Raw genomic sequence first — 25,663 nt, 5'->3', positions numbered from 1 at the left:
TGGAGTTCATCAGTGTTGGATAATTTATTCCTGAAGGACTTGACTAAAGATTTTTCTGTCAAATCAGCAGATTTATTTATTTATTTTATAAAACATGAACATTGAATCTTTCTGAATGTTGAAAATTTCTCCTTCGACCCAGAAACTTAATGACATGGTTCCGCCGTTTTAACCGGGAGTTAAGGGAACGCTGGCGGTTCCGGTCCAGATAAACGTGCCGACGGTTCCTCGGCTCCCAGGCAGAGTCCAACACTAAAGTCTGAACTTGGGTTTCTGTCCAATGTGTCCCTGGGCAAGGCACTAAATCCCACGGTGCCAGCAGGGGGCGCTACAGGACGACCAGCAGCAGCTACGGGTTTAAATCCCAAATATTTGCATCATCTGTGCAGAGATGCTGCTGAGCAAGGCACTGATTTACAGTCAGCGGGGCTGATCCTCTTCCTCCTCCTCCTCTTCCTCCTCCTCCCTGCAGCCACTCGGAGGTCAGAGCGGGGGCGACGTCTCGAACTTTGGTGGAACCGGCGGTCGACTCGGACGGAGCGGCCGTCTGCAAACACAGGAGTTTTAGTTTAGAACCGCAGACCGCGTCAAAGTTCTGACCCTTCCTCAGACTTCCTGAAGGTCTGTCAGAGATTTCCTGCAGACTTTAGCAGCTCCATTTACTTTAATTGTGTGTTTACACCAGTAAAAACCAAAGATGGTTTACTGTTGGGTTGTCAGGATGAATTCCTCGATCATTGAGAGTTTAGTTAAGCTGCTGTGTCTGCAGCTAATTAGCAGTAAACCTCCAGGACAAAGAAACTATTTTGACCAAAGGAAATGCATCATGGTGGGTTTTTCATCCTTCTCCATGCTGGTGAAGATTCTCAGTCATCCAGGTCAGGATCACAGACACTCTGACTCTGCTGTCCACCTACACCTTAAGGACAAAGGACACTCTCTGAGGACCAACATGTTCACATTTTGGACAAAGAAGACAGATGGTTTGAAAGGGGTGTGAAGGAAGCCATCTATGTGAAAAGAGAAAAAACCAACCTTAAACAGAGGAGGAGGCTTCAGGTTTCAACTCTCAAAAATTTATAACACAGCTATAGGATTAATTCCGGCCAATCATCACCTCAGTTCTCACCTCCATGCAGGTGATCAGAACATCTGTCTGCCAGACCAACGATGACCTTAACGACTCCCCATCACTAAGGGGTGGACCTGTTTCAGTTTAATTTGCATGTTATCTAAACCATAACAAGGCCTTTTTGGGCAATAATATAAAGCCTTGAGCTCCACACTAGTCCAGACATTTGAATTGAGAAAACTTTCTGGACGGGAAGAGAAACGTCTTCAAACTTCGAGAAAAAGTCCAGTTGTTTTTTTTTTGTTTTTTTTTACTTTTTTGGAAAGTTCTATCCTGGAGGTTTTCTGCAATCAGCCCAAACTGTGCAGGTATGAAGCAAACAGCTGATGGACGTCCACACTTCCCAAAGTCCCCATAACATTGGAGCAGCTTTGCATGTCTCCGCCTGTGAGCATTCATTCTGCAAGCAGAATAAATGAATTTTCCTCACATTTCTTCAGCTTAACTGAATTCTACAGAGTGATTGAAATGAAACTAGTTTTTGCTGATTTAAGGGGTCGTTTTTTCCTGTGAGAGCAGAAAGCTTCCAGCTTCATGCCAACATGAAGCACCTCCAGAAGGTCCTGCCTGGATCAGCAGCTCCACGTCTGGCCATGTTTCAGGTCTTCAGATCAACGCTCAGCCCTGACGTCTCCCTGCAGCCTCTGAGTGACTCTCGGTTTCCGCTGGCACTCTGAGCCCTCGCTCTATCACGCAACGAGGCGGTAGGTGCAGCTTCCTGTCAGGACGCCGCTCATCATGCAACACGCTGGTGATGACTGAGATAAAACCGTCTGACGCCTGTGAGTGGAAACATCAGCCCGCTTTGCTAGCAGAGCTGTTCTGGGTAGCAGAGCGACGGGGGGGGGTTCTGAGCAGCCTGAGGGTCTATTTAAGGATGACCTGAATACAAACGTCTCAGTAGTTTCAGGTCATCTGCAGCTACTTTATGCGATAAACGGTGCGGCTCTGTGCCTCATTTTACCAATATTTATCTGAGTAACTTAAAACTGCCACGAATCCTCAGAAATAGTCTAAGAAAACTTACAGTTGAATAATCTGCATTTATTTGCAGCTTTTCCTCCAGGGTTTCCAGGTGAGTCAGGCGTACCTGTTGGGACCGGCTGCAGGTGCGACGGCTGCAGGCGCGCCTGGCTTGGTGCTGGAGGCGTGGCCTGTCTGTGGGGGGAGGCCGGACTGAGGCGGCAGGTACGGCAGGGTGGGCGGAGCCGGAGGGCGGGGCTTTTTGGGGACTAGAGGCTTGAGTGGAACGCAGACCTAAAGAGAAAAAAGGTTGACGGGTTAAATTCAGAGAGAGACAAAGTGCAGCCCGGGGGCCTTTTGTGGCCCCTCTGCTGATTTTCTGTGGCCCTCCAACCTTCCTCCTTTGGCTTATTTTATTAAATTAATTCTAATCAGATTTTAATGCACCAAAGTCTGCATTTGAGAATTTACTATGAAATTAAAGGGAATGTAAAAAGTGTGCTTGCTAAAAGACAAATGTTTTGTGCCGAACATTCAATTAAACATTGAATTGTAAGATTTTAACTTGTCTATAATAGATTTACTCTATCTGCAAAAAGCCACCAGCGCCGGTCGGCTAAATACAGTTTAATAGATTTTCTTAAAATGATCATATTTTGTTGGGCGTAACCATATTTTTGGTTATGTTATTTAGTTTTTGGCCCCGCGGCGCTTTCGATTTAACAATTTTGGCCCGAAAAGTTTGGACACCGCTGATCTAAATAATTTCTAACAGAAAAAAACTACAGATTTACTCAATAATTAGCCACTAATTAATTAACCAATTACTGCAGCTCTAGAATTTACCAAGACAACTAATTTAAATTTCAGGATTCAACACATCTGTTGAATGCTGAACCTCTGATCTTTACACCCAGCAGCTCATCGATCAACCAGTTAAATCAGCAGATCGTCACGATCATGATCACATGACCAAATCAGCCAATCAGGCAGGACTCCTACACTCTACCAGCCGAGCAGCATGCAGCGTACCTGTGCAGGTGTGACAGGGTCGGGGGGGAGGGGCTTGTTGGGCGGCGCTGGCCGACTCACCGGTGGCTGAAAGGTTAGTGAGGAGAAAGAAGAAAGGTGAAGATGAAGATGTAAAAGGAGGAAGGACAGAGAGGACGACAGGCTGCAGGCTGCAGACAGAACCGGGTTCAGTCCAGAACCCGAAGAACCGAGACAGAACCGCATGGCTGGAGCAGTCAGTCTCTAAAGATTCAAGTGTTTAAAATAAAACTCAGACGTTTCTGAACGTGAAGCCGAACAAGAAGAGCTGAACATTATCTGGAGATTTGACAAAAAGCAAAGAAAATAAACAGCAAAAACATTTTAATTAATAAGCTAACATACTTAAACATCTGAAAAATTAAAGATTGTGAAAGTAAATCATTACTTTTGCATTTATTCTGTATTTTCTGTTTCCATTGATCTCTTAAATTAAATTGTTTGATTTTAAAAAGAAAATTTTAAAAATTTCCATTTTACATGGATTAATTCTGATAAAAAGCTTCTATGTCTTGGAAATAAAGAAATTAGGTGAATTAATTAATAGAGAAAGAAAAAATAGGAAATGTAATAAAGTTAGAGAACTAATTCATAGAAATCAGCATTTTAACCAACAGCTGATTCTCACTTTATGAAGTTATGTTGATGATTCTGAATGAAAAAGCAGCCAAAAGAACTTTAAGTGTCGGATCAGAACCAGAGACACAGACAGGACAGGAGGGCCGCAGGTAGCGGTCAGCCTACCTGGTTGCTGGGGGTGGGGGGGTCAGGGGGCAGAGGCTTGGTGGGGGCAGCTGGTCGCGCTTTAACCAACTGAAGCAGCAGAAATAAAAGTAGAGAAGAAGAAGAAGGAGTCAGAGTTCAGGAGGAGGAGACGACCCTGATGGACTTCATCATTAAATCTGCAGGTAAGTTCTAATAAAACCTGTTTAAGTTTCTGCATTCTGCAAAGTTCTCTGAGAATTAAACCCTCCCTGACTAATTCTGCTGCTCCTGCAGGAGGCGCTGGTCCTGAGGCCTAAAATAAAAGCATCAGGACTCCTGCTGCGTCAGCGGCCTCACGTCTCACCTGTCCAACCGCAGCCCTCACCTGTTCCCCCAGACGGCTTTCAGGCAGCTCACCTGGCCTCGTTAGGGACACCTTTGGGTTACCAGGCGACAGCGACCCAGACAGAGACCCCCTGACTGGCCAATCAGCTCAGTTTGTTCATTTAGCGCCGGTGTGAGCTCACCGCTCGTTACCAAGTCAGCCTGTTAACGAACCATTCAGGGTCACTGCTCACAGCTGAAGACGTCTTTTGGATGAGAGATGAAACGTCTTCATGAAGCCCAGAAACCTTCTACTGAAGCACCGACTCAGTCAATAAAATAAAACTATTTTTATTCTGCTGTAAAAACGTGGATGGATGGTGTTCCTGTCAATTTAAATCAAAGATAATCTGAGTGAAACTAATGAAACCAGGCTGACCCAGTGGAGACCAGAGCCGGTCCAGTTCTATAGGTTCTGGTCCAATGGGAGTAAAAAGAGCCATAAAACCTGATTTCAGACATATTGATGATATTTGTTTTTAAGATGGAGGGAAACCAAGCCAACAGATGGATGCAGGTGAAATAAAATAATAATCTGCTTTTCTTAAGCTAGACTAAAATTAGACTTTAGTCTTAATATGTAAAAACATGTGCAGTTGTTGGAGTTTTTTGTGTGCTGTTGGCGTTTTCAGAGAGAATCCCACATGTTGACGTGAACGATGGAGACGAGCACACATCACACACGGCCGCACCCAGACGACGACTAACGCAGAAGCACAACAGCTACAGACCCAGCAGGAAGCACAGACACACACCGACGAGGCCAGGTGTTCAGTTACCTGCTGCGGGGGTGTTAGGGCGGGGTCAGGGGGGAGGGGCTTAGTGGGAGGAGCAGGTCTGTCATGAACCTGATTGGAAAGAAGACAGGAAGCAGAGGCAAACAGCAGCAGGCGTGTTAATGGAGAAAAAACAGGAAGCAAAGCAGACGCTGCTGAAGTTGTCGTGTTTCACTTCCTCCAACATGCCGGAGACAGAAATCTGACCAATCAGAGCAGTTTGTTTCACTTCCTCCATCTGCGAGGCGCCGGCTGCTCCAAACATGATGTGGTTTCCAGCCAACCGTTTGAGCCGCTTAAAACATTACGCAGCAGCTAAAGGCTGGTCTGGAGGGTCAAAACTGCAACATTACCACATAAACATGTTCCTGGTTTACCGTTAATATATTTATTTCCTAAAGAGAAGCCAGGGTCAGACAGCCGGGGCGTTCACTGATGGATGAACACATGAACAGAACATGGATAAAACCTGAAATGAGGTTAATTAATGTCATGAGTTTGTCGTTAAATGGGAACCAGGATGGAGTTTGAAGATGAATGGAGGATGGAAGGGGGGGGGGGGGGGGGGGGGCTCTGAAGGGACCCAGGATGCAGTGGGCTTGGTGGCGGCGGCCGTCTCCTGCTCTGAGAACACGTCTGAATCCAGCAGGAGGTTCTAGCGCTGCGGAAAGCTAACGTTCCTCAGCCCAGAGGACAAAACGCCGGTTCTGCCGACCCACCTGTGTCCGCCGCTGTAGAGAACACCTGAGATAGAACCTGAAGCAGAGCTGAAAGCAGAGAGAACCACCGGCCTGTGTAACAGCCCCACCCACAACTACGCCACCTGCTGGAGTAAACCGGTACCACCGGCGTTCTGCTGGGGTTAAACTAGAGCTGGACGATATAAAAGAAACACATCGATAAAATAGAAATCAACTAATCAACTAATCCTAAACATTTATCTAGTGAATTCAAACTCAACCCTTTATTCAACCAACATTTAACCAAAACTGTACGTTTTTAAAAAAAGAAAAAGAACGTGTGCTCTATGACCTCCCTGAAGGGGGCGGAGCTTGGTTCCTGGGTCTGCGTTGTGATTGGCTGGTAGGACGTAATGATGTAATATTAACCTACATGCTAGAATGCAATACGAAGGAAAACTTATTCTACTGAACTTTTTATTGACCTTTTTTTTCCTATCGCTCGATATACATTGTTACTGATTTATCGTCCAGCCCTGGGTTAAACTATGGAGCCATGATAAACCACATCATGAAGAACGTGTGAGGGCGTGTCTCTGATGGACTGGGTCCCTCACACACAGACAGGTGGAGAGCAAACGGCCCGAGTCTCATTTCAAACACCTGAAGCTCTGCCACGTTCCTCCTGATGCAGGAGCGCCTCCAAACGTTTCTCTATCGGCCGGCCCGGTTCTGTTGTCATGGTTACCTCTTTCTGGGACGAAGCCAGCGGGATGTCGGACTGCGGGTTCAAGTGGTATCTGAGGGGTCGGGCCTGCTCCCCGTTCCTGCCGTCCACTCGCTCCGTCACCGGCGTCCTGGACAGAGCGTAGGGTTTAATGAGCCGGAGCATCAGCAGACGGTTCTGGAGCATCAGCAGACGGTTCTGGAGCATCAGCAGACGGTTCTGGAGCATCAGCAGACGGTTCTGGAGCATCAGCAGACGGTTCTGCTGAGCCCGTTTGGGTTTTACGGCTGCAGCACGTCACAACACACCAAGTGTCTGACTACAGACGGGGAAAGACGGCTCAACTGTCTGGATAAACTTAAAGCTGCACAAAAGGACTTCATTACCCAGAAAGCTCTCTGTTCTGACCCTCCCTGTTGGCCTGAAATCTGTGCCGGTGCAGCTTTAAGTGTTTTTGCAGCAGGTTGATGATTTCTGAGCGACGGTCAGGGAGGTGGAGGCGTCGCCTGAAGGTTGCAGCGGGACCTTCTGAGCAGTCAGTATGTTACCTCCACACACACACAAGCTTTCTGTGTCCATCCACCGGCTTCAGGCATCATTCTGGTCGGATACATGACCCAAAGTCGTTCCTTTAAACTGGACCCAGCTTTTAAAACACAGTCCTTTCATTTTTATCATGGATGAGGTCAGTGCTTCCCACACACGTGTTGCATGTACAACCCAAATAACTAATCTTTCATTTATTAGCATCTAAAACCCAACTAGTTCTGGTTAATCAGAGCTGCTGATTGGACTGTTGGTCCTGGAACCTGCAGACGTCTTGAGTAAATGTACGATTGTTCTCTGTAAATCTTCGCTGAGCTCAAAACAAGCCTTGCAGTTGCATGCTGGGTAATCTTCCAACACGTCAAGACTAAACCTGAAGCCCATAACGTGGGGATGGAAAGCTGCTGGTAAGATACTGACGGATCAGAACCGCTCCGTGTGACCACTTAGTGACTTCACCTCTCTGAGTCTACAGGACCGACTACAGACCAGAACCCAGCAGGTCCAGCAGTACCTGGAGACGTGGGCAGGTTCAAACTCCAAACCCCACATCTCACAGTCAGTCACACTGCATTATGGGTAAGAAAAGAGTTAGAAGTATGTGCAGAAGCCGGTTTAAAGCTGCTGTCACTGATCCGGCCTCTGTGCGTCAGCGTTACCGGTTCTGGTGCCGGGCCTTGTGGAACGGGCTGTTCGGTCCAAGGCAGCAGAGGGTCCGACGGAAACGAGGGAAGCGGAGAGCGAGGAAGAGGAGGACCACGGGCAGGATGAAGAAGAATATGACCAGCAGGGCGACCCGCACCGGATCAGAATCTAAGCGCAGAAACGTGACGGTTAGAGGCAGAAGCAGAGAGGAGACGACGCGGTTCTGATGGTTGAAGCACCTGCAGCGGTTCTGGCCGGTCCGCTGTCCACGCTGCCTCCACGACCCGAGTAGCGGCAGTCCGGCGGCGCCCAGCCCGGCTCGCAGTGGCAGTTCTTGTTGCTGTTGCACACCTGAGACACAAAACCAGCAGAAAGTCAGAACCACCCGGTTACTCCAGAAACCTCACCTGACCCAGGAGCCGGGCGTGAAGAATTACATCAGAACCGTTTAAATGATTATTTTAAATCCTGATTTATTCTACGGTCCAAAAGCTCCAGAACCAGAACTCATTTCACTCCAGACTCCCCAGTAATTTTATGAGGTCTTCATCACAGGTTCTCCAGAGTTTCTGACTGACTCGCTGCTTTATTACTAAATAATTATGATAATAGTAACAATAAAAACAAATTTACATAATTATGTAAATTATGCAGATCTTTCTATATTTTATACTAAACAAAATATATGGTGAAAAAGCAAAATGTGAAAAATGCTAAATAATAAAGACGTGTCAAAATATAGAAATATTATTCTAAATAATACAACAAAGTGTGAATATATTTATAATATTTGATATAGCTGCATTAATTTCCTAAGGGCCTGGTAAGCAGAGGGAGCAGGGTTCCTACAGCATAAGGCAAGTTAAATTCAAGACTTTTTAAGACTTTTTAATGCCACTTGAAATAAAAAGTTAAAACCAACTTCACGATAAACAAGATAAACCTAGTTGCGACAACTTTACCCAAATGTTGATTTTAACATAAAACATTACTTTCTGGCCCAGTAGACATGTTTAAAATTTTGAAAACCATTCCATATAGGAAGAAAGCTAAACATAAAAAACACACAAATAACAGATATATTTTTAACAACTACTGAACTGAATTCACAAACTGTTTTGTTCCCTACTAAAATAAACTATAATCAGTTTTAAAAACCACAACATAAGCAGTGCCAACTCTTTTTCGCAGCTATGGTTCGGCCGCAACAGTTTTTATTGGTTCCGCTATCGGGACGGAACCAATAATGGTGACATTGTGCCGTCCGGTAAATTAAAAAAAATATCTAATTGTGTCAATTATTTTTCTGTTTGGTAAGGATTACAAAATCAAAATCCTAATTATGACCTGGTAACAATTTTAAGACTTAAGAAAGACTTATTTAAGACATTTTAATGCCAATTAAGGCCTTAGTTTTATATTACAGAATTCAATGCCTTTTACGACTTTTTAAGGATCCGCGGGAACCCTGAGGGAGGGTCTGGAAGTTTTTAGTGAGTCTAAATAAAAACAGCAGCAGCAGGTTTTTCGTTCATTGGAGAATCTCAGATCCAGATAAAGAACAGACGTTTGAACAATAACATTAAAATTAAACTGACACAGCAGGTGTGTTTCTACAGTGACTTTAAACGAGTCTAATTGTTATTTTAGGAAAACCTCACCCCGTGACCGCTGCACTTCCTGCGACATTCGTCCACGCCGAACGCGGACACGTCCTGACATTTCTGGTTTAAACACGCCTGCAGAGACAAACAGAGGAAGAATTAAACGTGAAACAAAAATTCACAGCATCTAGACCACAAACTGCAGCTTCATCGCTTTTACTTAAAATTATTATCATTTTTAGGAATTATTAGAATCATTAATTTTTTATTGTTTGGTCTTAATATAAAAACTTCAGTTTGACTGAACCTGAGACAAAGAAAACATGATCTGATGTGATTTAACTGCTCAGAGCTAACCTCCGCAGCCTCGGCCAATCAGAGCTAACCTCTGCCCTCTGAGTCCACAAAGCCATTTCCATGTGGAGTATAAAATGCTGAGTCGGGGAGCGTCTCTGTCCGATAGTTTCTTTTTGCCCGTCTCACCTTGCCGGGTCCGCAGGCGGTTCCCTGGGCCACGGTGGCCGGGTCGGACACGTCGTCGTCCAGGTGGAAGAAGGTCCCTCTGCAGACCAGGTCGCTGTTGTTGAAGCGGACGGTGAGGATCTGGGCGATGCTGCCCAGCAGGGGGCGCTCTGTCCCGCCCTGACACTGGATCCTGCCGCAGAGAACGTCTCTGAAGCAGCAAGAGGGATGAGAGTGAGCTAAAACCTGGACCACTGAGGCATCATGGGATTTGTAGGCCGAGCGAAGCACGTTTGTTTACTCACGAGTTTGCACAGGGGACGTAGGAGCCGTTGGTCAGCTGACCACAGTTTCCATATTTGTTTCCCTGTTTGTTGACTGATGAGAAGCAGACAGCCGGAGCGCTGCTGGCATCTGGACACAGCAAACCGGTTTCAGAGGCTGCTAACGCATGTGAACCAGTATGAACTCAACATAAACCGGTTTGAGTTCGGTGTGAACCTGTTCAGGTTTCTAACTGCCAGAGATCAGATTAAACGACGTGCAGAAATAAATGTTTTAAGCGGAGTTTCTTACTGGCTCCCCACAGCATCTGGCACTGGCTGTCCATGTCGGCGCATACTCCCCCGTAGCAGTAGGAGGCGCCGTTCTGGCAGGCCTCTCCGTTCTGCAGGAAGACGTTGGGGGGGCAGTAAGGGGAGGAGCCTGTGCAGTACTCGGCCAGGTCGCACTCTCCGAGCGGCTCACGACACACCGAGCCCGCCGCACGCAGCTGAACCCAAGAAGAGGAAGAGGAGGTGAGGCTCTGATGGACGCTGCCGGGTCTTATGGGTAGACACTGAGCCTGTCTGACCTTACAGTCCTCACAGCAGATACCGTCTGAGGAGCACTGAGCTCCAGGAACCAGCTGACAGGTGGAGGCATTACAGCACGGGTCATCACACTCCTGACCAATCAGAGCGCAGCAAAACATCAACAGGAAGAACAGAGACATGAGGAGCATTTAGGCTGCTGAGAGAATAATGAGTTCAGAGGAGCAGCAGGAACAAACTGACCAGCACAGGTGAGCAGAACCACTCAGCGTGGACAGGTGAGTGGCTAAGGAAGACAGGTGAGAGTCTGAGGCGGACAGGTGAGTGGCTAAGGAGGACAGGTGAGTATTTAAGGTGGACAGGTGAGTATTTACGGTGGATAGGTGAATATTTACGGTGGACAGGTGAGTATTTACGGTGGACAGGTGAGTATTTAAGGTGGACAGGTGAGTATTTACGGTGGACAGGTGAGTATTTAAGGTGAACAGGCGAGTATTTACGGTGGACAGGCGAGTATTTACGGTCGACAGGTGAGTATTTACGGTCGACAGGTGAGTATTTAAGGTGGCCAGGTGAGTATTTACGGTGGCCAGGTGAGTATTTAAGGTGGACAGGTGAGTATTTAAGGTAGCCAGGTGAGTATTTAAGGTGGACAGGTGAGTATTTACGGTGGACAGGCGAGTATTTAAGGTGGACAGGTGAGTATTTACGGTGGACAGGTGAGTATTTAAGGTGGACAGGTGAGTATTTAAGGTGGACAGGTGAGTGTTTAAGGTGGCCAGGTGAGTATTTAAGGTGGACAGGTGAGTATTTAAGGTGGACAGGTGAGTATTTACGGTGGACAGGTGAGTATTTACGGTGGACAGGTGAGCATTATGATGGACACGTGAGCATTTATGGTGGACAGGTGAGTATGTACGGTGGCCAGGTGAGCATTTATGGTGGACAGGTGAGTATTTAAGGTGGACAGGTGAGTACCTCCAGCAGGCCGCAGTCACACTGCTCTCCTTTCTCCACGTACAGGTTTCCACAGCGAGGTCCTCCCAGCAGGCGGTCGGGCTGCGGCACGTTGAACAAACACATGCCGCCGCCATGCAGCAGACTGACGGACAGATCTGTGGCGCTGCAGCTGCTGAACTGCTGACCGGGCATGAACCTGAAGGGGGGGGGGGTGCACAGGTGAGCCACAACACAGAGAGATCAGACAGTTTAATCCTGTTAACCAATGACAGGTTTTATACTCATGGACCGACTAAGAATCTGCTTAGAAAGAACCAGACTGGTTGTTTTCAAAGCTTTCTGAAGGTTTCAAAGGTTTCATATGACCTTGACCTCTTTTTCACCTGTTATGCTGCTTCCTATCAGCCGGACTGTTTCAGGGTGAGGATGCTTCATTTTTCATTTTAAACGAGAACTCATCCCCATGATACTAGCAAAACTAGAGGACCTGCAGAGGAGAACAGGCTATGCAGAAGGTTCTGCAGAACTTCTCAGGGCAGTCAAACTTTTTTACAGTAGCAGGCCACACACTATCAAGTAGGAGGGTGCAGTTATGCCGGCGCCCGAGCCCCGGAGGGGAGAATTTTGAAAAATAGACTCTCCCTGATGTATTTTGGAAGCTTTCAAGACAGGTAATTATTTAAACAATAGAGTCAGAGTGCATGTTTTAAATTGAATAAAAGGCAAAAAAATAAGTGAATGATCAATTCTTCAAAAACAACCTTTGTTTTTTTTATAATTCTTAAAACATAATTTTTTCACATGATGTTATCATCATGTTTTAACAAGGTAAGGTAATCTCCATTTGCATAAAATTAGTTTAATTTGAATTACTAGCACCACATAAAACAGTTCAGATTAGGTGAGGTCTAGTCATCTTCTTCTTATTATTATTCATAGTTCTGTTCTAAAAACGATCGTAACATTTCTTCACGAACCAAGTCGAATTTTTATGATAAAAATAAAGGGTTGGAATTTGAAATTGAATTTACATGTTGAATTTATTTCAGTCATATCGCTCTTTCGAAATCTCTTATCTCAGTTTAATTTCACTTGCACTCATCACACACATGATATAATATCATCGGCGAGGATTCTAGAGACGAACACAAAATGCATCCCCTGAAAAACTTTGATAATTTGCTGCTGTAATATTATATTATATGTAATTTTATAGATTTTTTTCAGAATAAAAAGCTAACAGATGTGCACAATCAAAAAATATCAGAAATACAATTATAGAGCATTCAGTATTGTAAGAAAGCCCACGCTGTTTCTGGATAAATACATTACTGTATGAGTTAAGTTCTATTCCGTTTTATGCCTCTTTCCTTGTAAGTTTGAAATGTCCCATGCTCCTGAATGCACCATAGCTTTCTGACGCTCGTGAATGCATCACACTGGTCTGTGAACGCGGTGCTGTGTGCTGTGAATGTTTTATCTTCGCTTAAAAAGCTTTGCAGTTTCAAAACTCACGTCGGCTCTCTCGGTTTTATTGCACTTTTCGGCATAACACCGGTCTGTGTTTTGATCAGAAAAGTAGGATTTCGGTTGGAACAAGGAACCCAATCACTCGTTACTGTTGATCTCAGTGGAGACAGATGCTAAGCTGATTTTTGGGATGTATAATCGGGGAAAAGTAGGCGGCGGCAGGAGCTGCTATAGACTATAGAGCGGCTACTTTTGACTGCCCTGACTTCTTCCTAGCTGCTAAAAGCTCGGATCCTGACCCGGTTGACGGCTCCATGATGCATCCTCCCAGGCGCGGCTCGTTTTCGCAGGAGCAGCGGCGTTCGGCCGTGTCGTGCCTCATCCCCAGGTTGTGGCCGAGCTCGTGGGCGACGGTGGAGGCCACGCCCAGAACGCTGACCAGGTGATCCTGAGGGAGAGACGGTTTACAGAACACCTGCAGAGCAAAGGCAGACCCGGTGGAGGTCAGAGGTCAGAGGAGCCGACTCACCACGTTGACGCCTCCGGATCTGTCCCTGGAGCACATGGACGCCTGGGACGCCATCCCCACGGTGGTGCCGTCAAAAGACTCGCCCCTGTTCGGGTCAAACGGAACCATCAGAACCGGTTCTGATCTGAACCTCTAGACGTTCTGGAGTTCTGTCACAGCTTCTCTTTGGGCTTTTGCTGCTGTCTAAAGATTCACGTAATTTCAGTCAGTTCCTGCTTTTATTTGCTTTTATTGGGCAACATTTTATTTTGGAGCAGCATAACAGCTCCAGAACTGGACCCGGGTGGTTCTGACCCACAACGGTGAAGGGATTTCAGGCAGCCGGCCATAAACCTGCAGTCCGTCTCACCGAGATAAAACAACAACGCAGAACAATGAGAAGGTCTGGAGGCCTCCTGGAGATCCACACCACCTTCCAGTAAGCTGGAGCTTTTATTTTGGCGAGCGCTTACATGATGAGCTGGGCGTTGTCATGGCGAAGGCGCGGCAGCAGCTCATTGGTCCTCCACTCCAGGAAGTTGTTGAGGGTGTCGGTGGCGCTCTTCTCCACGCGGATCTTGTCGCGGTCGCTCCACACCTCCATGCCGGTCAGCGCCACCCTCACGTTCAGCGGCCGGTAGAACTGAAACAGACGGAAGGCGGTTCTGTTGGACTGCGGAGGCGGGTCGATACGGACCGACAGGTGTGGGGGGGGGGGGGCTCACCCAGTCCACCTGGTTGGCCACGTCCAGCAGGCGGTAGATGATGGTCTTGTTGTTCCTCTGGTAGTTCAGGAACTGTGAGGGAAACAAAGGAACCGGATCAGAACATCTGCCCCGGCCCACTGAGGGACAGAGTTCTGAACGGTTCTGAACGGGTTCTGCACTGACCTCCTGGTGGTCGGCCACCAACACCAGCTCCACGTATTTGGTCTCAGACAGGATGTCTCTCTTCGCCTGCAGAGAGAACCCAACCGGGTCAAACAGAACCGGAGGCACAGATCTCTGCATGAAGGTTTCCCTCAGAAATCAGTTCCTTCCTGCTTCGATTTAAAGGAAAGACTAAAGAGACTCAGACAAACCGCCTCACCCGCCCTGAGTGGGTCCGGTTGGAGACAGGTGGGGGGGCGGACGTGTGCGACACGCCGCAGCCTGCGGTGGCGGCGCCCCCCAGAGGGCGGGTAGAGAACAGCAGGTGAACGGCGTCCGTGTGATGGAGGCGCTGCTCGTCCTGCGGCTGCAGCTCGAAGCTCAGCGAGGAGTTCAGGAGGATGATTCCCCTGCAGGAGGAAAGGCATCGATTCAGGAAATCAGAACTTCATGATGGATCTGAGGAGATTAAACCAGCAGGAGGAAAGGCATCGATTCAGAAATCAGAACTTCATGATGGATCTGAGGAGAATAAACCTGCAGGAGGAAAGGCATCGATTCAGAAATCAGAACTTCATGATGGAGCTGAGGAGATTAAACCAGCAGGAGGAGGAAGGAGGCTTCATGTTTTCTCTCATCCTCTTTATTTAAATGCCTCCATTCCTGCACTTGGAGGCAGGAGGAGTTGGTGTTTAATCAGCTTAAAGTTCTCTTTTTAATCTGAACCTCTCCTCCGTGTTCTGGTCCGGTCATCCGGTTCTGACAGAACCCGGCCACGAGTCCGGTCCGGGTCGTCCGGCACCGCGGAGAGAAGCTCCTGCTTTAAATCAGGACTTTTCAGCGTCTCGGTCCCTAAATGTTGGACCGGATGTTTTAGAACCAGCTGTGACCCGACTGCTGGTTCTGAACAAGCTGGGACGACCACTCAGCAGATTTACTGGGTTCAACAGAATTTATTAAGATTTTAGTTTCATGGTTTTATTTCTATTTATTTAAGTCTTGTTCTCTTCTCCCATTTCCTGGAGCACAGTTCTGGTTCTGGTTCTGCTCAGCTGTTTCTACTGTTCTATTTAACCTGCAGGTTCTGGTTCTGGTTCTGAAACCTCGAGGGTACAGCTGGACTGTGCCGTTCTGGGACAAAGACGACCCGGTTCTGTTGGATCGGGACAGAACAGAAAAGGTTTGGACCCTAAGGTGCAGAACCATCCAGCGTGTCTCGCCTGTTTTAGAGCAAAGCGTTCCAGTGCGCTGAAGGTTCTGGTTCTGCTGAGATGTTCTGAGAACCATTGTGCGTTTCCAGCTAATCGGACCGAGCCGGGCCGTTCTGGGCCGGGCCGTGAAGCCTCTAAACCGCCAGCAGAGATTTCTCTGTGCAGCGTCCTGAGAAGCTCACAGATCCTGTAATCCTGCAGCAGGTCAGAGGTTCCTGGGATTAATCGGATCAGTTGAACCGGGTCACGGTTCCTTTTCACCGCCAACAGCCCAGGAACACCTGCAGGCGTAGATTCTGGGTTCTGGACCGACCCGAACGTTCAAACCGATCCACCCTTCAGATTCAGAAGCTGCTGACCAGAGAAACCTTCAGCGACCCGTCGGTCCGTGTTTGGGTCAGAACCCAGCAGAACCGGGCTGGTGGGGGTGATTTTACAGCCCGGCCAGCAGAACTGGATCAGTCTGACTGTGAGAGGCTGAATGAATGATTCAGGTTTATTATTAATTACTTTTAAAGGTTTAAATATCTTTAAAATCACTTTTACTGTCAGAATAAACCCAATCAGAGCTTTTTGGACCTTTGCTTAAAACAACTCCAAATATGACCACTGTTACTTTTTTATTAGGAACATTAAATCATATTTAATACCGTATTTTTCGGACTATAAGGTGAACTTCAAATCCTTAAATCTTCTCATAAATTGATAATCCACCTTATAAATGATCACCGTTGTTCTTACTGGCTGATTTTATGAGGTACAATACGTCAAAAATCTGTTAAATGTGTAAATATGACTTTGGTTAGCCGCTCCGCTAAATGGATATTAGGAGCATTACGGTACTCTGAGTCACAACCTGAGGACCCCTGAGCTGTCTACAGACTGCCTGACTGTAATGTCTAAACTAGAAGTGCCTGGAGAACGCGCTAGCAGCAATAAATCTAGTAAGTTAATTTAATATAAAGTTTATTTTGGCCTTATAGTAGAAACAGGGCAGTGTAGTCCAGCTACTCTGTCCTCCCACAGAGACGATAGAGAGCTGTGGACGTGGAGGAGAGATGTTACACACCTGGGCAGAATATTTAGTGCGCCTTATGGTCTGAAAACTACGGCACCTGTTTCCTTGGCGGTAAACCAGAATTTATTGGGTCTTTGATCCCCATCATGTATAAATTATCACTATGTGATGACATCTAATATATGACTTTCACTTTCTGAGGAGACGGGCAAAGATATTGCATACTAAGCAATATTCTCCTTTCTTCACTTGTTTCAGCTCAGATCTGCACGTCTAAACCCGTCTGGACCTCTGGGACGCTTTCTTTGCCGGCGCCGCAGAAGTTCTGGTCGTTCTGATAAATTAACCTCGCCGTCCCTTCCTGCTGATTCTGTCACAATAAACCATGTGGGAATCTGTCCAATCAGCGTCTACTTCCTCGGTCCTGTCGGCCAATCACAGCACCTGAAAGTGGCTCAGCTCAACAACAAAGGCCTCGTTGTTATCGCCTTTATAAAACGGTCAATAATCTTCCTCTGGCACCGACTCCAGGATTATCTCTCCCTGACCGGACCTCCCCGCTCGCCCTGAGGAGCTGCAGCCCTTCATCAGCCTCCACTGATTTCTCTCTGCTGCCACCTCTCCTCCTGTCCTCCTCCTGTCCTCTTCCTGTCCTCTTCCTGTCCTCCTCCTGTCCTCATCCTGTCCTCCTCCTGTCCTCCTCCTGGGCACAGGAGGAGGACAGGAAGAGGACAGGATGACTTTCACATCCATGACCATCTCCTGGTAACCTCTCTCCTCCCGTCTCCATCCTCTGGTCCCTTCCAGGCTCCCCGGTTCACCTCTGGCCTCTAACTAAATCCCATAATGATCAGCTGGAGGTCCGGGTGGGTTTAGACGGCTGTGATTGGAGCTCGACCCGTCCAGCGGTCTCAGGACGGAGAAACTAAGACGGTCAGAACTCCGTGTTGGACTCCATGTGGAGGACAAACGGAACCGTTTCCTGTTCTCCACCTACAGAACCTGTTGTTCCTCCTATCAAACCTGGAAACAGCTAAAACATGAACCCGACATTTACTCCTTCAGAACCGTGTAGGAACCACGGAAACAGGTTCTACCTGACGGACCCAACAGAACCCCAGGTTACTGACCGGGTCAGAAGTTACTGACCGGAGTCCGGAGCAGGTGCTCAGCGCGGTTCTGGACTGCGGGAACCCTCTGACGCTGCCGTGATAATAGCAGTGAGCCTGCAGACGACAGACAGCGGCGCCGGTCACAGCTGGAAAACCCAACGGAGCGGTTCTGACGGGCCGCGGTGCGTTGGCGGACTCACCACTGGGTCGGCTGGAGCGGACACTCCGGTTCCGTTGGGGAGGTAGAAGAAGATGTTGGGAGGTCTGGGCAGCAGGTCGCTGCAGAGGAAGAACAGGCGGTTTAAGTCGGGTCCAAACGGGCCGGGCCAGAGTTCTGCTGGGTGTGAAGGTGCTGCTGGGACTCACCGGTTCTTCTCCAGGTCCAACAGGAGGAGCCGTCCTCCCACCTCCAGCCCGGCCTCCAGCCGGTCCGGGTGACCGTCCTGAGAACACAGGAACAACCGCTGACTCACGGGTCAGAACCAGAACCTCACGGGTTCTTGTCCCAAAGATCGGCTACGATCCAGCGGGCCCGGTCTCAGTATTCTGACCTGAAACCGGATCAGAACCAAAGGAGCTGCTCCTGGACCCGTTCCTGTGTCTCTGCTCTAAGGCCCCGTTCTGGGCCTGGTTCTGGTTCTGATGGAGGTTTCTCACTTTTTAACACCTTTAAACCATCTGAATAATAAACTATTATTTTCTGACTAGGATCTTATTGTAATCGCCTCAAACATGAATGACTGGATTAAACAGACTTTATTGTAAAGTTAATTAAAATGATATTTGATGTGTAAATATATTACATTTAAATAAATTCAAATTTAATATATTAAATTTAATTGTGTTCATGTTAGCGGGCCGGATCAATAAAGGAGTCGTGAAGGTTCCTGTAGAGATCAGATGGTTTATGAAGCTCTGACCTACTGGTACCGCTGGTCCGACTTCAGCATCAGAACAAAAAACAACTAAAAGCCTTTTTTCCTACAGAACTCTCTGGATAAGCTGAAAATGAACCGATGGACCTTTAAGTCAGAGCTGCATGACGCCGCGGGTTACCGTGGTCATCCACCCATCCGTCACAGAGGGTCCAGCGTTTGGTTTTTAGGTTTATGGATTCACACCAGAACTCAATAATTAATTAGTTTTAGTTACTGAAGCTCAGTGAGAGCGCCGGACACTGGGCACAGAAACAGGTCCAGAAAAATGTCTGTAAATCAGAGTCATCCCAGCCGCACCGATAGAACATTTATTTCCCAGGAAACCGTCTCTGCATTAAACGTTTATATATTAAAAGATTTTATCAAAAACTTTTAACGTTAAACTCCTCGTGTTTCCGCAGACTGAAGGAAACGCTGCTTCCTCTCTGCAGGCTTCCTCCGTCTCTCTACTTCTACACTGAAGAGTGTTGCTGCTGGCTCACAGTGACGACCGGCCAGGAAAAGGTCTGAACTCTGACCCTAACCAAGCCCCGCCCTCTGAAAGCCGGAAGAACCGCAGATCCAGACCAGATTCAAGGGCAACGTGAGTCTGGCTGCTGGGAGGGAAAATATGAGGCACTGAGGAGGGAAGCGCAAAGTTTAAGTAGTAAAAACGTCGCTTCCTCATTCAGGATGTGGCTGAATGCATCCGTGAGCCAATCAGAGGGCCTTCCTGTCTTAATGCTGCCGCTCCTTGAAGAGGAGACACTTCCTGACTTTCTCCTCTCAGCCCTGCAGGAAGTGAAGGAGTCAGAGTTGCACTCAGCGCCCTGCAGACTTCCTGCTGAAGGCCTCAAAGTGCTGGAGCAGGGTCTGGTGCTTTAATACTACAAACAGCGGAGAATTATATGTTTTTACTTTTAGTTCCTGTTAGCATTACTGCTATAAAGTCCTGCACTCCAATGTGAGATCAATAAAGCTTACATTAACTTGTAACAATAGAAAAGGAAATAATCAAAAACATGGTGAACTGATGTTTGCCTGATAATACTGAATTAAATGCATCTATTTATCAATGTTTTCCTATGAATTATATAATAATAATAATAATAATAATAATAATAATAATAATAATAATAATAATAATAATATTATATAAAACTTTATTTTATGGTTAAAAATGAGAATTTTTGGCCGATTTTCTGCAACTTCCAATGACTTTAATTTAAAAAAATGTTAGGATTTAAATTAAAGTCCAAACAACTTTCCTCCGTTATTAAATGAACATCAATATTTCTACATGTTAGTGAGTTAAATAAAATTTCAAAGGACCAAGAAGAAGCCAGTGTTAAGAGCAACATTTGTTCCCAGGTTCACGGTTTGCTGCACAGCATCATGGGTGTTGTAGTTTTATCCAGAGCTGTCAAGTTTTTGGCTGTTTTTACTTTAGTGGAGTGATTATTTTTTAGCAATTTTCAAGCAATATCTGTACTTTCTACTCCTTACATTTTGAAAATAGTCCCATTACTTCTATTTTATTTCAGTTTGATTTCATTCTGACTTGTAAATAAAAAATCTAAAATATTCAGATAAATAGCAGCACCTGAACAAAGTGATTTTGATTGAGGCAGAACTGCACCAAGTTGCATTTTTAGGATAATTTGTCATTTTCTTTTCTTTAAATTTTGTGATTAACCTCTAGGATTAATAATTTGTTTTAACAACACTGTCTACTGATTTGAGCATACTGTAGGGATTAAGGGGAAAGCATTAGGCTGGTTTAAATCTTATCTGTCGGACAGATTCCAGTTGGTTCATGTTAATAATAAATCTTCCTCAAACTCTAGGGTCACCTGTGGAGTACCACAGGGTTCAGTCCTTGGACCAATTCTATTTACTATATATATGCTTCCCATCGGCAAAATTATCAGACAGCATGGGATTAATTTCCACTGTTATGCTGATGACACTCAGCTATATTTATCCATAAATCCTGATGAATCCAATCAGTTACTTCGACTGCAGTCATGTCTTGATGACATCAAAAGCTGGATGACTTTAAATTTCCTGCATTTAAATTCTGACAAGACCGAAGTTTTAATCTTTGGGCCAGAGTCCTCAAAAAATAAACTTCTTAATCAATCACTTAATCTGGATGGCATTAACTTGGCCTCTGGTAATAAAGTAAAAATCTTGGTGTTGTTTTTGACCAAGACATGTCATTTAAACTCCATATTAAAACATGATGTACAACTTTATTATGTCTTTATTAGTTGAAAATGGTCTCCAAGCGGTGATATTGTTGTTTGTGGCAGTAATTTCTGGAACGATTTATCATAACAGGCCTAGACTGAAGGTCCATATAGAATAAACTCATAAAGTGGACAGAAGGATACCTGGACTTAAAGGTCTATAAATTCATCCGGTCTGTGAGGCAGACGTTTAGTTTTCTTATTAAATGTGAAGCATCTAGATCAGTAAAACCAAGGAGCCGTCGTCTTTAAACGTTTTGTGGAGGTTCTGCAGGAGTTCTTTGGACCTGCTCAGATGGACGGAGCTTCAGGGAGAAACTCCAGAGAAACCAACAGAAAGATGAAAAGGTTACAGCTGGAACCGTTTCCCGTCACGGAGCACGTCTCCATTTTTATCTGATCTGTTCAGAACTCCTGATGAAGCGGAGCAGCACCAGAACCTCCCCGGCCCAGGATCCAGCCTTTGATCAGAACCGAAGCCTTTGGGTGGAGTTTTCCTTTAACCGCTATCCCTCCCAGGCGTGTTTGTTTTCCCCACCCTGGCTGTACTTTGGACCGAGCCGGGTGGGATGTTTGTGCTGCAGGATGGGGGGGGGAGGTCTGACTCAGAGGAAACCCCCGTCTGGCACCGTTCACAGGGTCTGGTTCTGGTAACAGAAGGTGAATTAAGCTGAGTGACCCGATTACTGTTGGATCATCTTCAGAACAAACGCTGCAACATGTTCTAAAGTCTGCAGAACATCTCCCAGTCTCCCTTTATTATTGTTGCATCCTGACCTCTGACCTTAACTTCAGCAGTGAGGCCAGCAGACCTTCAGATGTTCTGGGAGCTCCTGGAGTGATTCTGGCGGGTCGGGTTCTGCACGGTTCCATGGGTTCTCCAGGTGTGGATCGTGGTTCTAACCGCGGTTCTCCTTAGAGACGGCTTCCTGACACTTTCCAGACACGTAGAAAAGTAACCGTGCTCCTTCGTCTTCACCGGGTGATGAAGATGCTTCTGGACGCAGAAACATCTCCCTGGTGGACCTCCTGGTTCTGCTCAGAGGGACCAACGTCCAGAACCCAGAAGAACTTCAGGTTCGGTCCGTTCCGTCTTCAGCAGCTTTAACCTCTGATTGTTGCAATAGAAGAAAATGTTCCCACCCCGGCTGATGTTCTCTGGGTTCCAGAGCTACACCTCCTGGTTCTGGTGAGTCCAACAGAACCCCTGCTGGGAGGTTCCCCCCCCCCCCCCCCCTGCAGGGTGGAGTCAGGGCGGTGGGGGTTTGGACAGGAAATGACCTCAGCGTTTCTGTCAGCTGCACAGGAAGTGGCCGTCCTGCTGCGCTCAGATGTCAGCTGCCGGTGAAAACGCGCCGCGCTCCGCTTCCTTCCTGCCGACAGCCGCCCGTCTCTGCGGTCCGTCTGTGCGGCCCGTCTGCGGACCGGGAGGAAACCCAAACGCCCCGCAGAACAATGCAGAGGGCCCGGTTCTCCAGAATAAAGCCGGCTCTGCCAAACCCGGAGCTTCCAGGACTGATCGTCCTCCTGGTTTCTCACCTCGGCCGTAACTTCCTCTGATTATCGCTTCAGTCCTGAAACATCCAGACGGGGACAGAGGTCCGTCAGAACCGACCTAAACCTCCGGTTAGAACCCAGGAACACCCTGAGTGGTTAAACGTTCATAAGAACTGTTCTTCTGTCTGACTGTTGGGATGAATGTTGCTGGAACTAAACATGAATGCCTTTAGATTTTAACCCTATTTTTGAACATGGGAACACTATGTGTGAAATAAAATGTAATATTATATTAAGAAAAATTAAGCATTTATTTTGTTTCCTTTCTATACGACACTATTTGAAGCAGAAAGGTTTTTGTTTTTCTTTTTTTTCTGTGTAAAGCACTTTAAATTTCAATGATATGAATAATAAGTTATTACAGAAAAACAGATTCACGTAGTTTTAACTTTATCCTGACAAGGCTTGGAAATTTAAATCATATTTAGTAATAAAAAGGTTTGCAGGTTGTTTTAGAAATGCACAGCAGTCCGTTTCTGCTCAGCGCTACGGACCGGACCTCTAGCAGAACTTTTGTTGTTTCTGCGTGAAGAACGTCACGTTTGTCAACGACCAATAAAGTTTTAGCAATGCTACCTTATTATATGAGTAAATAGACGCATTTGAAGTGAAAACGCTCCAGAGAGACACTCAAAGTTTATGTCGAAGTGAGACGTCTTGTTCATACACCATCTTTGATGTTGGTTCCTGTCGACTGGGCCGGCTTAGACCCATTCTAACAGAACTGATCCAAACGGTCCTAAAGGACTAAAAAAAAAAAACCTAAGGAACCCACTAAGTCCATCTGGCCTTAAAGGTTCTGATGATCCATTGATGAAACCAGACCGGACCAGGAGCAGTTCTGACCCAATCCGCATGGCAGTATCAACTAAAGCACGCCACTCGCACCGTTTAAATCCTGTTTGGATCCATCTGATTGTGTTCAGAACCAGCGTCGGGTCGGTAACAGAGGGGGAACTGATCTGCTTTTATTTTGACGGTCAGGAAGTTAACGGTTTAAAGTGTCTGATAAAATAAATCATGGTTCAAAGATCTGAGGAAGTGAAGAGAGGATAAACTGATAAAGATTTTAGTTTTGGTAAATTAACTGGAGTCCGTCTGTGCAGCTGGTTCTGAAAGTCCAAAGGGTTCTGGTCTGAGGCGCTAATGGACACGTCTGATGGAAACATGAGAGAACAGGAAGTCATTACGCAGCAAGTTAAAGCAGGTCCAACCCGGCCAGCAGAACCTGGTACCGCCCAGCCCGGCGCCGCCCTGACCTGCACAGCTTGGGCCACGCTCCGTCTCTGGCCGTCCACCAGGATGAAGGGACGGGTCTCCTCCAGGACGGGACGTCTGGGTCGGTCCCCGCCTTAAAGACACAGAGACACATTTCAGCTCTCTACTGGGCCCAACCGGGCCGGTACCTAACACACAGGGTTCTGGTTCTGCTTCAAATGTTCGGATCGTCTCCCATTTCTGACAGAAGGAGACGGAACGATCCATCAGAACATCAAGGAAAGGTTTGCTTCGTTACAGGAACTAAAGTTCTGGTTCTGGGCAGAGGTCCAGTTCAGGCTTTTATTCCTGGTGACTCACTGGGTTCTGGCTCACAGCACAGAAACATCTAGAACTTCTCCAAAAATGGAAATATTACAACCAGAAACGCGCCGGACTGCTGACTGGACTGAGGTCCGGCAGGCAGGCGCCGACCCGGTCCACAAGAACAGGCTCGTCGCTCACAGAGTTCTGGATCCAAGAACTGATGGACTAATGGAAAATTGAGTGGAAGGAAAAAGTGTGGCGGGCAAAGGTGCAGCTGGACTGAGAACCTGGACCAAGAGTACCATCAGAACCATCTCATCTGGGCGGAGGAGGAACAGAACCATCAGAACCATCTCATCTGGGCGGAGGAGGAACAGAACCGGACCTTTGCTTCAGTTTTTGTTTCTTCTGGAGATCAGAACCAGAGTCGGTGATGATCCGGGTCGCCAGGACCTACTGGTTCTGGTCCACTGGGTTTTCTGAGGTCCATCCAGCAGAACCCGGTACCGGCCCAGACGGCTAAAGTCTGGACCCCACAGAGTGAGATGAGCGGAACCAGAACCAACAATAGCGATCAGAACTGGGCCTAAAGTCCAGAACTGGAACCCACAACCAGCAGAAATAACAGAACAGAACACTAGGAATGCATCACTCTCAATAATCCTCTAATTTATTTAACTTAACATATAAAACAATAAATATTAATAACATTTAATCAAAGCTTAAACTCATTTAGTTTTTTTCTAAACCTTTAAGTGATGTCATGTTTATTTTATTTAAATTAGCGCCTCGGACAAATTAAGAGTTAAAAATGTAGATAAAAAATAAAATAAAATAAAGGTTTTATTCTGATTCTGCAGTGACTTCCGGTGGTTCTGTCCGGTAAACCCAGAATTAGCCGAACTTTCCGGTCAGCCCTACCCGTCAGAACATCCTCCACCTCCGCAGGCAGGACCGCTGCATCCTGCGGTGCGTTCAGGGACCTGCAGACCGTGAACGCCGCACGGCCGCCCAGCAGCAGCAGAACCAGCGGCAGCGGCGGTCCGGCGGAGCCGCGCATCCTCTCTGCGTCACCGGGAACCGGCAACAGGTTGCCGCCGCCCGCTGTGAGGCTCTCCGGTCCCGCTCCGGTTACCTCACGGAGCTCCGGGAAAGGCTCCACCGAGTTTCCATGGCGGCTCCGTCCCCGGTGAGCGGCAGATAAACCGGAACCAGCGGGTCAGAAGTCGGGCTGCTGACGGGACCGTTAATCGGTGCCGCTAATGCGGCGGGACTCCCGCCCTGCTTCTTAACTGCGTGGTTTCCGGTAAAACTGCTCTAACAGGAGGAACTGTGGAAAGAACCGGCGGGACCGGCTCGGGTTCGGTCTCCTGGTTCCGTCCGGACCCACTGGACTCCGCTCCGTCCGAGGTAAAGCGGCTGAGGGAGGCTCACAGCGGGGAGGACGCCGGACCACCCGTGTTTATACCGGAGAGCTAACGATGACGTCATTCCGCTGCGTGAAGTTACACACAACACACCGGAAACACAACTGCCAACCTTTCAAAATAAGACGAACAGCTACTTTACGACCTGCAGTTGATTTGAGACGCGTTCAAATGGTTTTAATCTGCTTCTGTAATGATGGACGGATTAAACACCACAGATTATATCACTGTTGTTATTAAAAATGGCAACTTTATTAAACTTAACATTATGCAATAAAAGATCTGGTGGTTTCCAGCATGAACAATATAGCATATTACTTAGTGTGTGAATATGAACAAAAGCCAAAATAAT

The 25,663-nt window shown here is 46.9% G+C and overlaps 1 protein-coding gene across 7 annotated transcripts; it reads right to left on the bottom strand.

Moving 5' to 3' along the window:
* On the bottom strand, window positions 1-25,372 carry adam15 (ADAM metallopeptidase domain 15). 7 transcript variants are annotated; one of them, XM_036135571.1, is made up of 25 exons: window positions 24,806-25,372; window positions 23,620-23,711; window positions 18,001-18,077; window positions 17,835-17,913; window positions 17,672-17,748; window positions 14,514-14,703; window positions 14,315-14,380; window positions 14,150-14,221; window positions 13,898-14,067; window positions 13,446-13,530; window positions 13,216-13,364; window positions 11,465-11,642; window positions 10,528-10,620; window positions 10,251-10,446; window positions 9,980-10,088; window positions 9,696-9,885; window positions 9,270-9,347; window positions 7,848-7,959; window positions 7,623-7,776; window positions 6,439-6,547; window positions 5,014-5,082; window positions 3,890-3,958; window positions 3,128-3,193; window positions 2,223-2,389; window positions 1-547 (listed from the first exon to the last, which is right to left on the bottom strand). In XM_036135571.1, exons 1-25 carry the CDS (start codon window positions 24,942-24,944, stop codon window positions 484-486), a joined length of 2,850 nt encoding a protein of 949 aa, XP_035991464.1. In that variant the 5' UTR covers window positions 24,945-25,372; the 3' UTR covers window positions 1-483. The 7 variants fall into 7 exon arrangements, with proteins under 7 accessions (XP_035991464.1, XP_035991465.1, XP_035991467.1 ...); XM_036135572.1 differs by lacking the exon at window positions 3,128-3,193; XM_036135574.1 differs by lacking the exon at window positions 5,014-5,082.
* Between the last annotated feature and the right edge of the window lie 291 nt (window positions 25,373-25,663).

This window comes from Fundulus heteroclitus, chromosome 3, assembly GCF_011125445.2.
Source record: "Fundulus heteroclitus isolate FHET01 chromosome 3, MU-UCD_Fhet_4.1, whole genome shotgun sequence".
NCBI classification, from domain to species: domain Eukaryota; kingdom Metazoa; phylum Chordata; class Actinopteri; order Cyprinodontiformes; family Fundulidae; genus Fundulus; species Fundulus heteroclitus.
Note: the sequence above shows the minus strand (reverse complement) of the source record. Positions and strands in the feature narration are given on the sequence as shown.

Excerpts from the sequence above, each read along its gene's own strand:
- adam15 (XM_036135571.1), bottom strand. The coding sequence starts at position 24,944 with ATGCGCGGCTCCGCCGGACCGCCGCTGCCGCTGGTTCTGCTGCTGCTG. Across the intron at positions 14,222-14,314 it reads TGGTGGCCGACCACCAGGAG|TTCCTGAACTACCAGAGGAA; the intron begins GTCAGTGCAGAA and ends TTTCCCTCACAG. Across the intron at positions 10,447-10,527 it reads TCTGCTGTGAGGACTGTAAG|CTGCGTGCGGCGGGCTCGGT; the intron begins GTCAGACAGGCT and ends TCTTGGGTTCAG.